Source organism: Quercus suber, unplaced genomic scaffold (assembly GCF_002906115.3).
Source record: "Quercus suber isolate HL8 unplaced genomic scaffold, Cork oak 2.0 scaffold_997, whole genome shotgun sequence".
Classification (NCBI taxonomy): domain Eukaryota; kingdom Viridiplantae; phylum Streptophyta; class Magnoliopsida; order Fagales; family Fagaceae; genus Quercus; species Quercus suber.
This window is the reverse complement of record NW_027070412.1, coordinates 141,710-153,880: the sequence shown is the minus strand read 5'-3', so window position 1 is coordinate 153,880 and position 12,171 is coordinate 141,710. Positions and strand designations below refer to the sequence as shown.

General features: G+C 32.4%; 1 protein-coding gene across 1 annotated transcript; it reads left to right on the top strand.

Annotated features, from left to right (window-relative positions):
- Positions 1 to 386: 386 nt before the first annotated feature.
- LOC112005534 (uncharacterized) lies at positions 387 to 5,980 on the top strand. The gene is made up of 9 exons (XM_065768798.1): positions 387 to 712; positions 2,834 to 2,964; positions 3,552 to 3,636; positions 3,773 to 3,826; positions 4,011 to 4,102; positions 4,184 to 4,287; positions 4,654 to 4,726; positions 4,816 to 5,206; positions 5,633 to 5,980. Exons 1-9 carry the CDS (start codon positions 674 to 676, stop codon positions 5,978 to 5,980), a joined length of 1,317 nt encoding a protein of 438 aa, XP_065624870.1. The 5' UTR covers positions 387 to 673.
- The last annotated feature ends 6,191 nt before the right edge of the window (positions 5,981 to 12,171 follow it).

Below are 12,171 nucleotides of genomic sequence, written 5' to 3'. Positions count from 1 at the left end.
AACTGAGTAGCTAGAGTTCTCTAGCTAGTATACAAACCTTATATTAGATTCATTATAAACTCAAATAAGAATACACAAGATGTAGCAATAATTAATATTCTTTTATTGTGGATTTCAGCTGTCAAACCAAACCATATTAAACTCTTAGCTGTAAAAAATTCCTTAAAACCCCTACTACTAAAAAAGACTGGCAATTTCAGCTAAAATATTTTCAATTCCCATAGAGTACTTTTTTAACCCTTTCAAAAGCATTACCAAGTAGGCAGAATATCTTTCATAATGGTAAGCTGTGATTGGAATAAATCACATTCATATAAAACTATTATTTCTAGGCTTCTAGCTAATTTTTTCTTTTTGCATATAGAAAAAGAAGAAGGTTAAATTGAATAATTTTCCATATCAGCAACGTTTGGATTATGTCACCTAATCAACCTCCACGTGTACATACCTGTGATCCTAACACACGTATTTGTCCCCATAAAAACCGGTCGATTTGCCTCACTTCTCAAAGTCTAGTATCAAAAAAAAGAAACTGAAATCAACTGCTCCAACTCTGGTCGGTTATCTCAAAGCACAGTTTGGCTTCACTACTCTCTTTCTTCATCGGTTACTAACAAGTCCTTGGATTCCTTTTTTTTCCATTTTGTCCGAGAATTTATTCCAAGATCATCCAATGTTTTTTCAAAAGCTTGTTGAGAAGGCTGCAAAGAAGGTTAGTGAGTGACTTTTTTTTTTTCCTCTGTTCTTTGCTTGATCTCTTATATTTGTTCATTTTGGAATCAAAGATCAACATGAGTATTGATGTGAAATGTTTCACCTTTGTGGGTTTGATCGATCACTGATTTCTCTGTCTGAAACTTTTGGAGTTCACTGTATTAATTTGTTGTCCATAGATTTAGCTTCATCTGTGCTTGACTACTGAATTTTTTGTCAAAAGAAAACCTGCATTTAAAATAATAGCTGTCAGCTCTGCAAATCAAGCTTTCTTTCTTTAATACATAAATGCCATATATGACCCGCTGATCTTGCTTCCTAATTTTTATTCTTTTTTTTTTTTTCTGATAAGTAATCACAGAGTTTGGCAAAAAATTAAATCTTAAGTTCAAATTTTTTATTTTCTCAAAAAAAAAATCAAAATTTTTATGATATATATATATATATATATTTAAACATTCACATTTTACGTTAATGGGGTCACAAATTCAATGGTATATCTGTATTATGTGTATTCATATAACTATGCCTACTATATATATATATATATATTTTTTTTTTTCGGTTAAGTAACTACGTATCTGTTATAGAGGGGGAAAAAAGAAAGATAGAAGAAGCTGCTTCTAAATTTCTAATCTTGAAAAGACAATAACGCAAATCAAACCAAGAGTCAAAGGACTTTTGGGATGAAAGAGAAATGGTGCAAAATAATTGTTGTTGTTGTTGTTGTTGATGTTGATATATTATTATTAGTAGCAGTAGTATATAAGTTTTTGTCAACTAGAGGATATTTTTTGAAATTTTCAATTAAGACATTCAGATTCAAATCTTCTATAATAACTATCGAATTATTATCAAATAAACATTTTTTTTAAAGTTTTCAATTAATATATTCAAGATTTTAATTTCCTAGAGTAACTATCAAATTATCATAAAATAAAATAAAAAGTTATATATATATATATATATATATATATGTTGTTATCAAACTATCATAAAATAAAAGAAAAAGTAATATATATGTTGTTAGTAAATGTTTATATAAAAATATTAAAGCTAATATCAATTCTTATAAAATATTTACAAATAAACATGTCAATAACTCTTATTGATATAACATAAAAAAATAAAATAATAAATATTTCTTTGAATTTGAACTCGGTTTGAGAGAGAGAGAGAGAGATAGATGAAGAACCTAATTTGAAGAATTTTTTTGATGGGGACATTAAATAATAAAAACTTCATGAGGTGTCAATTGGTGATAAGAGCTTGGTATATATGATGGATTACCAGTCAATGGGTTGATCCAAATAATGAAACCGTCAACATGTCCACGTGATGGGCGGTGGTTAATGAATGAGTGATACTTCCCACTATGTCCTTTTTATATCTAAAGGATAGACTCATTTAGTTTGATGGTCAATGATTTTTACCAAATGTCAGAATCTTCAATTAAATTTAAAGTTTTTTTAAAAAAAATAATTATTTATACTATTCTCTTTTTAGGTGAAATTTGAATGATGTAGTTAATATGAGTTCTGTCAATGCTGCCATGCCGTATTGCTGGGTTTAGCTCTGCTCCTATGGTGGGGTGCACAATTTATTTGCAGGCCGCTAAATTATGTCTTCGCATTCATTAGTAATATTACTATGCTAACAAAAGCTGAATCAGAATTTCTGGGAGCTTCTCTAAAACCTTAAAGACCCATTATCACCAAAAACCAATTTATTTTTTTCCCATATAAATAAGTTGACATAAGCTCATAACTCGAGTGAAAAAATAATTTTTATATAAGGTGACTTAGTTTTATTGGTGTGGAGTAACACATTAACTATATTTTAAGAATACCTAAGTTTTGTCCTTAGTGTAAAATGCCTGAAAGAATTAGTTTGGTGTATATTTGTTTTTTATGAAATTTAACATAAAACCTTTACCTTAAGGTTGTGTACTTTTCTGATAATTCGCCAGGTGATTGCTAAGTGCTAAAAGCTTAAAACTGCTAAAACTGAAAACTCAATGCCTATTCATCAAATATGACAATCAGAATTAACAAGCTAGCCAGAAAATTTTATTTAAGTTTCTCTCTTGAGCTTGACATTTTTGCTGCTTTTGTTGCAGCCTGGAGGGAATGTAGATGGTTTGAAATCAAGTGAGGTAGACCCACGAGTGGTATTCCATTATGGGATCCCTTCGGGGTCTACCATGTTTGCTTATGACTCCATTCAAAAGATACTTGCAATTTCTACAAAGTAAGTTGTCATTTCCAATCCTTCTAATCCTAAATTCTTTTGTTCATTTCTTTTGTCTTCATTTTTCATCTTGCCTCAGCTACAAAAGTTGTGCCCTTATGTATTTCTATAGCTCTATGTTATTTTTACCTAGCCTAAAACACTAGTATTTCTAACATGTTTAAATTGGTAATATGGGCACTAGAGAATATTACACAGCAACCTTGGCGAGAGTTCTTTGTAGCTGATTATTGATACCTCTCTTTCGACAGTAGATTATTTACCTTTAATGGGAAAAAATTAAGTTTCCTAATCATGTTTTCATTTTATTTGATTGAATTCAACATTTTAAATATGTTTTAGAATGAAGGCTTCCTATAGTATGAGCTTTTATAACTAAATTATATGAACATTTGGTGTTATTTTAAATATTTTATAAAAATGAAATGATTAGCATCCATAGTAGTTTTATAGCTTTGACTCGAAAATCTAAATTCTTATTCATTTTAACTAGTCACTATGCACTGCATAAATTTTGAATAGATGGATATTTATCTCATCAAAATGTTGAAGTATGATTGACATGAAATTTGATTTCTTCCACTCAGGGATGGCCAAATTAAATTATTTGGAAAAGATAACACTCAAGCTTTACTTGAATCTAACGAGATATCACCAAGCAAATTTTTACAGGTCTTGTGTTCCTTTCCTTTCATTTACTGTTATGCTTTCATGTGTACTAATTCTTCTTGATGTCTTGAAAAAATGATTTCCATCAGGATGTTCAGAATATTGATAATCTAACATCGATCATGATCTTTATCTTCAGTTCATGAAGAACCGCGGCATCCTTTTAAATGCAACTTCCAAGAATCACCTTGAGGCAAGTTATTTCACTAGACTAGTTGCTGATTTTTTATAATCCTGCTAGTTTTCTCTGTTTGATGAAAGGGCATGTCAATTTTGTTATGCTTTCAAAGATCACAATCTGCTGTCACTCTATGTTTTATGCATTGCCTTTGGAATACTATTTTTGGGGATTGATTTGCAAATCATATTATTACTAGGTTTGGGACATAGATGAGAAGCTGTTATCCCATGTGCACGTTTTTAAGGGAGAAATTACCTCCTTTACAGTCATGCAACATAGTCTATTTATGTAAGTGTTTATTGCTTTCAAATTGGGATTCTACACTATTTCAAACTAAGTTACGAGTCAACAACTAATCTTTTTTGGCAGATATATTGGATATTCTGATGGTAATATATCAGTTTTGAAGCTTGATGAAGAACCATTTCATATAGTACAAATGAAGTACACCATACCTCTCTCAGCTTCTCATGGTGAGATATATTTTAGTCCAATCTTTGTGTTGATCTGTTTATCTATCTTTTTCTAATGAATTGATGATTCTGTACTCCTGTGAGTTTTTTGTTACTATGTTTTCGTGTGTGTTAGATTAGCATAAACTGCTATGCATACTGTACCTGTTAATATGTAAATTTGGTCTTGTTCAAGTAATTTGTCCCTAGGACTTTTAAACAAAAATAATCTGATCAATCAGAATAGTAACCTAACAGCTGTAAACTATGGGCTAATTTGTATTTGACATTGTCGAAATTGTGTGATAATTTTTTATTTATTTCTTTACATTTTTGCAAAGCATTTTTTTTATTGTAATATCTGACCTGCTTAATCATCTTGTTTAGGGAATGTAACTGAAGTTTCTGGTGATAATGCTGTGCTGCATATACTGCCTCAACCAACAGCTGAAAGTAAAAGGTAGTTTCACCAACCTTTCTAGCTTTTTCCTCATCTTGATTAATCTATGAAATCCTCATTTTTCTCTTATATTATCTGTTTCAATGCAGAGTTGTTATAATATTTAGAGATGGCTTAATTTCATTATGGGATATTAGAGAAAGTGAATCCATTTTCACAACAGGTGGAAATATGTTGCAATTACAATATCATGAAGCAAAGAAAGTGACTTCTGCATGCTGGGCATGCCCTTTTGGAAGTAAAGTTGTTGTTGGGTACAGCAATGGAGAGATTTTCATCTGGAGTATTCCCTCTACTGCAAATCCAAGTACTGAAGCATCAAACCGTGGTTCTCAAAATGTTCCTATATGCAAACTCAATCTTGGGTACAAGACAGAGAAAAATCCTATAGCATCATTAAAATGGGTTTATGCAGATGGGAAAGCAAGTCGACTATATGTTATAGGTGCCTCCAACTCTGTGTCTGTGAACTTGTTGCAGGTATTTGGCAATTACTCTTGCAATATCATTGTGTCAATGAAGCAAGTATGCTTATTTTTTTGACTTGGGAGTCTGTCTTTCTGAAAAATCTATTCATGAATTATATTCAAGAAGTATGCTGAATAATTTTTTAGAAGTTTCTTGGTTTTGTAATAAATATTTTTAGTTGAATGAGGTAGTTTGAAAACTTCAGTGCCACCACAAGGTCTGATAGGATTAGTATTTTTCAGACCAAGTCATCGACACAAGTGTATCACAGTGAACAGATTAACATTCTGTATGAATACGTCACCTTAACTTCCCCTTCTTGGGTTTGTTTGGATCAAGATTACATTTTGATGCTAATTCTGCAATATATACATACAGCTTTTGGATTATAGTCACAATTTGAGATTAAATTGTAAAAATTATATTTTGATGAGGCAGGTGGTCTTGTTGAATGAGCATACTGAATCCCGCACAATTAAGCTGGGACTTCATTTGCCTGAGGCTTGTATTGACATGGAGATCATTTCAAGCAGTGAGCAAAGCAAGCATAAGCAAGATTGTCTCCTTTTGCTTGGAATATCAGGACATGTTTATGCCTATGATGATTGCTTGATTGAAAAGTATCTTCTACAATGCCAATCTAGGTCCCCACCCTCACTCCCAAAGGAGTTGATGTTGAAGATGCCATTTGTGGAAGCAAGCATAACTATAGCAAAATTTATCACAGACAATCAATGCACGATTAGTGCTGCAGATGAGGTAATTCAATTTCTAATTTTCCTTTAACTTTTATTTTATGATAGTTTGATAACAACATATATATATATATATATATATATATAACTTTTTATTTTATTTTATGATAATTTGATAGTTACTCTAGGAAATTAAAATCTTGAATATATTAATTGAAAACTTTAAAAAAAATGTTTATTTGATAATAATTCGATAGTTATTATAGAAGATTTGAATCTGAATGTCTTAATTGAAAATTTCAAAAAATATCCTCTAGTTGACAAAAACTTATATACTACTGCTACTAATAATAATATATCAACATCAACAACAACAACAACAACAATTATTTTGCACCATTTCTCTTTCATCCCAAAAGTCCTTTGACTCTTGGTTTGATTTGCGTTATTGTCTTTTCAAGATTAGAAATTTAGAAGCAGCTTCTTCTATCTTTCTTTTTTCCCCCTCTATAACAGATACGTAGTTACTTAACCGAAAAAAAAAAATATATATATATATATATAGTAGGCATAGTTATATGAATACACATAATACAGATATACCATTGAATTTGTGACCCCATTAACGTAAAATGTGAATGTTTAAATATATATATATATATATATCATAAAAATTTTGATTTTTTTTTTGAGAAAATAAAAAATTTGAACTTAAGATTTAATTTTTTGCCAAACTCTGTGATTACTTATCAGAAAAAAAAAAAAAGAATAAAAATTAGGAAGCAAGATCAGCGGGTCATATATGGCATTTATGTATTAAAGAAAGAAAGCTTGATTTGCAGAGCTGACAGCTATTATTTTAAATGCAGGTTTTCTTTTGACAAAAAATTCAGTAGTCAAGCACAGATGAAGCTAAATCTATGGACAACAAATTAATACAGTGAACTCCAAAAGTTTCAGACAGAGAAATCAGTGATCGATCAAACCCACAAAGGTGAAACATTTCACATCAATACTCATGTTGATCTTTGATTCCAAAATGAACAAATATAAGAGATCAAGCAAAGAACAGAGGAAAAAAAAAAAGTCACTCACTAACCTTCTTTGCAGCCTTCTCAACAAGCTTTTGAAAAAACATTGGATGATCTTGGAATAAATTCTCGGACAAAATGGAAAAAAAAGGAATCCAAGGACTTGTTAGTAACCGATGAAGAAAGAGAGTAGTGAAGCCAAACTGTGCTTTGAGATAACCGACCAGAGTTGGAGCAGTTGATTTCAGTTTCTTTTTTTTGATACTAGACTTTGAGAAGTGAGGCAAATCGACCGGTTTTTATGGGGACAAATACGTGTGTTAGGATCACAGGTATGTACACGTGGAGGTTGATTAGGTGACATAATCCAAACGTTGCTGATATGGAAAATTATTCAATTTAACCTTCTTCTTTTTCTATATGCAAAAAGAAAAAATTAGCTAGAAGCCTAGAAATAATAGTTTTATATGAATGTGATTTATTCCAATCACAGCTTACCATTATGAAAGATATTCTGCCTACTTGGTAATGCTTTTGAAAGGGTTAAAAAAGTACTCTATGGGAATTGAAAATATTTTAGCTGAAATTGCCAGTCTTTTTTAGTAGTAGGGGTTTTAAGGAATTTTTTACAGCTAAGAGTTTAATATGGTTTGGTTTGACAGCTGAAATCCACAATAAAAGAATATTAATTATTGCTACATCTTGTGTATTCTTATTTGAGTTTATAATGAATCTAATATAAGGTTTGTATACTAGCTAGAGAACTCTAGCTACTCAGTTGAGTTTATAATAAATCTAATATAAAGTTTATATACTAGTTAGAGAACTCTAGCTAATCATAGACAAAGCTTAGAATTAATGAATTTGTTTTACAAGTATTAAGTATATGAACCTATAATATGTTTTAACCTCTTAAACTATAACATTTCTAACATCAAAATTGTACAATTCACACCATTCATGTATTATAAATCCACAATTTTAAAAAACTATATTAAAGCTTTACTTCTTAATTCTTACCATGATACTAAACAGGCACCTTTTGTACAAAAAATTGTCCTAAACTGTTTGACCATCAAACTTCCTATCCATTCACTCGTTAAGCCAAAAAGGCAATGACATTAATGGGCTAAAAAAGAGCTACTGAGTGACACATAAAAGCAAAGTTAATATTATTTGGACCAAGTGACCAACCAAACCAGCAGGTGGCCTTCCTAGGACAAGTCGGACAACAACACGTGGCACAATATATGTCGGTGTGGAACCTGTAGCTGGTCGTTGGTTGTTAGCAAGGCACCTGGCATAACCGAAAGGGGCTTGCTTGCTTGATTGTATTTCAATCTTTTGGCTTTTTAGAATTCAATAATTTATACTCATTCCGTTGGACTTCGCTTTTAAACGATTCTTTCTTCTCTAGCTCTCTCACCAAATAATAATCTTTCTTCCTGTTCTTTAATTTATTGATTTTGCAGAATCATCCAATGATGTATACCTCTTTAGTAAGGATTTGATGTATCAAAGTTTTATGATTTGTGTAAAAAAGTTTATCTGGTGCGATCAATATCATATCTTTTGCTTTTTTTTCTGCATAGGTGTCAATAATACTGAACCAGTATACATTGCAGAGTGTGCATTAAGTTATATAGAACCTACTAGTAGTGGACACGTCCTATTGATGTTTTACATTTTAAATCGCAAAGGTCCTACCTGGAATTTTGATCTGCCAGTCAATATTATCAATCAAGAAAGTCGTTTATATTAATTAAAAAAATCTTCCTAGGATTCTTTTTGTGGGTTGCTCAACTACTGAACTGTATTGGTAATTGACATTTACACTATATTTGGTTGTAACTAGGAATGAGAAGGGGAAAAAAAACATTGGAATAGAAAGGATATGGAACCAGACCAAATATTAAAACCAAAAACAGTTGCTGATATAGATCGATTAGCCTTGCAAATGTCATCTCTAGATTGGTTTCTAAAGTGTTACCGAACCGATTAAAAATGATATTGTCCAATGTTATCTCAGAGTCCCAGAGTGCTTTTGTTCCTAACTAGCTAATCACTGATAATACTATAGTAGCATTTGAGGTTTTGCACAGGATGAGAAATAACAGAACAGAGAGGAAGAGACAAATGACAATTAAACTGGATATTAGCAAGGCGTATGATCAAGTGGGGTGGGAGTTTCTTAGGCACATCATGATCAAATTGAATTTTGATGCTAGATGGGTCAAACTAGCCATGGAAACAATATGTACTACTTCATATTTAGTGCTTATAAATGGTGAGCCAAAACGATACATTAATCCATCAAAGGGTATTAAGCAAGGTGACCCATTATCTTCTATTTGTTTCTATTATGTGCCAAATGCCTCTCCTCTTTGATTAGACAGGCCGTTGTATCTAAGAGTCTATATGTATTTTATCATGTAGCAATGGGGTATGCATATCTCACATTCTGTTTGCAGATGATTGTTTCATATTTTGTTAGGCTACTTTGGAGGAATGCCATCACCTCCTTCGGTTACTAAGGTGTTGTGAGAAGGCATCCAGCCAAGCAATTAATAAGCAAAATACCTTTATTTTCTTCAGCCGAAACACAAGACCAGATGTTTGAAGGGATATTCAAAGATTTATGGGGGCAAGAATTATAGAGGATTGTGAGAAATATTTGGGCCTCCCAATGGTTGAGGATAAATCTAAGGTGAACACTTTTAGGGACCTTAGGGAAAAAATCTCAAAGAGTCATGGGGTGGAAAGAAAAGTTCATCTCACAGGCAGGGAAAAAATTTCTGATTAAAACTGTGGCTTAGATAATTCCTACCTACACTATGGAGATTTTTAAAATTCCTAAGTCTATGTGACACTTTATACTCTACTATGGCAAAATATTGGTGGGGTCAGATAAAGGACGAAAAGAAAATACATTAAATTAATTGGAAGAAGTTGTACACTCAAAAACAAAATAGGGAATGGGTTTCAAGGATATGCAAGCTTTTAATTTAGTTTTACTAGCTAAACAAGCATGGCGGCTAATCCATAATACTCGCTCTTTATTTTAGAGGGTGTACACAGCAAAATATTTTCCCAATTGCTCTTTCATGGATGCAGGTCTTGGTAACAACCCCTCATATGTATGGCGTAGCTTGCTGGCGGCAAGAGATATTATCTGGGAGGGGGCAGGTTGGAAGGTTGGAGATGGCAGAAAAATACAAGTCTCAAAGCATAGATGGCTGTCCCACAAACCTGTCTTCCTTGGGGAGGATCGGCCAAATATGCTTGTAAGCAACCTTATGGATGCTGAGATAAAGCAGTGGGATAGGGGAAAGATTTCTGATCTCTTTACCTATAGAATCAGAATGGAAATCTTGTCCATTCCGTTGCAGAACAGCACAGCCCAAGACAAGATGGAGTGGAAAGAGAGCCACAACATAATCTTTACGGTGAAATCAGCTTACAAGGTAGCATTGAGACTTCGGGAAACACACAAACTGAGCACTCACGAGCTGGGTTGGATCGGCCAATATGTAAGAAAATTTGGAAACTAAATATCCCTCCTAAGGTACAGAATTTTCTTTGGCGTGCATGCTCCAATATTCTGCCAACTAGAGAGAATCTGCATAGACGCAGAAATTGTTGCCAATGTACAGAAATTGTTGCGCATGTGCTGTGGGAGTGTCCGCTAGCAAGAAATGTTTGGGCGCTATGCTGAGGAAAAGTCCAGAATTTTTCGAACACAGTCCAGGATTTTTTCTCTCTGTTCAAGATGTTGGTTGACAGAATTTCGCAACAAGAACTAGAGCAGTGGACGACGGTGGCTTGGTCAATTTGGAGCGCGAGAAATAAGTTTTGTTTAGTGAAAGTTCAACGGCACCCAGAACAGATTTTGAGAGAGGCTACTGGTTTTTTACTGGAGTATCAGCGGCTAAAAAATGCACTAGTATAGACGGGGGAGGAGGATATTGAATGCTGGCTTCGCTGGGTTCTGTTTTGCTCAGCTTATTGTAGGGGTTTTGGGAAATGAAATGATGGGTTGTAATGGAAGTTGGCTCGCAAACCAGGTTGCTGGCGGGCATAGTTTTGTAATACAATAGTTTTTTTTTTACATTTATGAAATTTCTAACAGTTATCTCAAAAAAAGGAAATGGAAAATGCATCAATATCCTTTGTTTGGTTTTCAAAAATAATGGAAAAGAAAATTAAATGTTTTTATCTATATACTTTAATATAAGTAATTTTAAGATAAAAAATTCGATCAACTCAACTTTTCTATTTTTTTTCCATTACTAAGAGCTTTGTAATTTAATTAGTTGACAATTTTTGGTGCTCCTATTAGAAACATTCATGGTTCAAATCCCTTCTTCTCTAACTATCAAATTATAAATTAAAAAAAAAAAAAAAGCATTTATGTCATTTTTACCCAATTTGGACCTTCAATAAACATGTGAGTATGGTAGAAAACCTCTCCCTCAATAGAAGTAATTTTTTTTTCCTTTTTTTTAAGAAACAAACACACACATAAAGTTCTAACTTCTAACACAAAATCATATCACATGTCAACCGAACACTAAATAACTTATTCCATTCTCTCCTCTTTCTTTCTATCAAAATAAAATGTAGGATTACAAAATTGGTTGATTTTTGTTTTTTATTTAAATAAGAACAGAATTGATTGAGTTTTTTAACAGCAGATCAAGTGCAATATGTTTTTCATCATATATAATTTGTGTATTTTCAATGAATGAATTTGAAGTGTGATAGAAACAGAAGTTAAAAAATATTGTTGCAACTTGCACACTTCAAGGATTCTTATAGTAGAACCAAAAGAATATGAGAAGAACAAATCAAGATGGCATCCGAATCAAACAACAGATAGCGCCTAATATAATTGCAAAGACGTTGTGGCCATTTGAATTTCCTACTCTCTAGTGTCTCCCACATCATCGTCTCCTGCTGTTTTCTTTCTTGGGCTGGGCTATAGGCCCAACTATTGATTATACACTGATGTAGTCTTGGTTCTGGGCCTCTACAAATGTGAAACATTTTTATCAAACCCAATTCCCAATTAACAGCCTTTGAAGTTGCTAGTGTCTACCACATCATCTCCTGCTGTTTTCTTTCTTGGGCTGGGCTATAGGCCCAACTCATAGTTTTACACTGATGTAGTCTTGGTCCTGGCCTATACAAATTTGAAATATTTTTATTTTTATCAAACCCAAATCCTAATTAATAGCCCTTTGAAGTTTCT

Excerpts from the sequence above, each read along its gene's own strand:
- LOC112005534 (XM_065768798.1), top strand. The coding sequence starts at position 674 with ATGTTTTTTCAAAAGCTTGTTGAGAAGGCTGCAAAGAAG. Across the intron at positions 3,637-3,772 it reads CACCAAGCAAATTTTTACAG|TTCATGAAGAACCGCGGCAT; the intron begins GTCTTGTGTTCC and ends CTTTATCTTCAG. Across the intron at positions 4,727-4,815 it reads CCAACAGCTGAAAGTAAAAG|AGTTGTTATAATATTTAGAG; the intron begins GTAGTTTCACCA and ends GTTTCAATGCAG.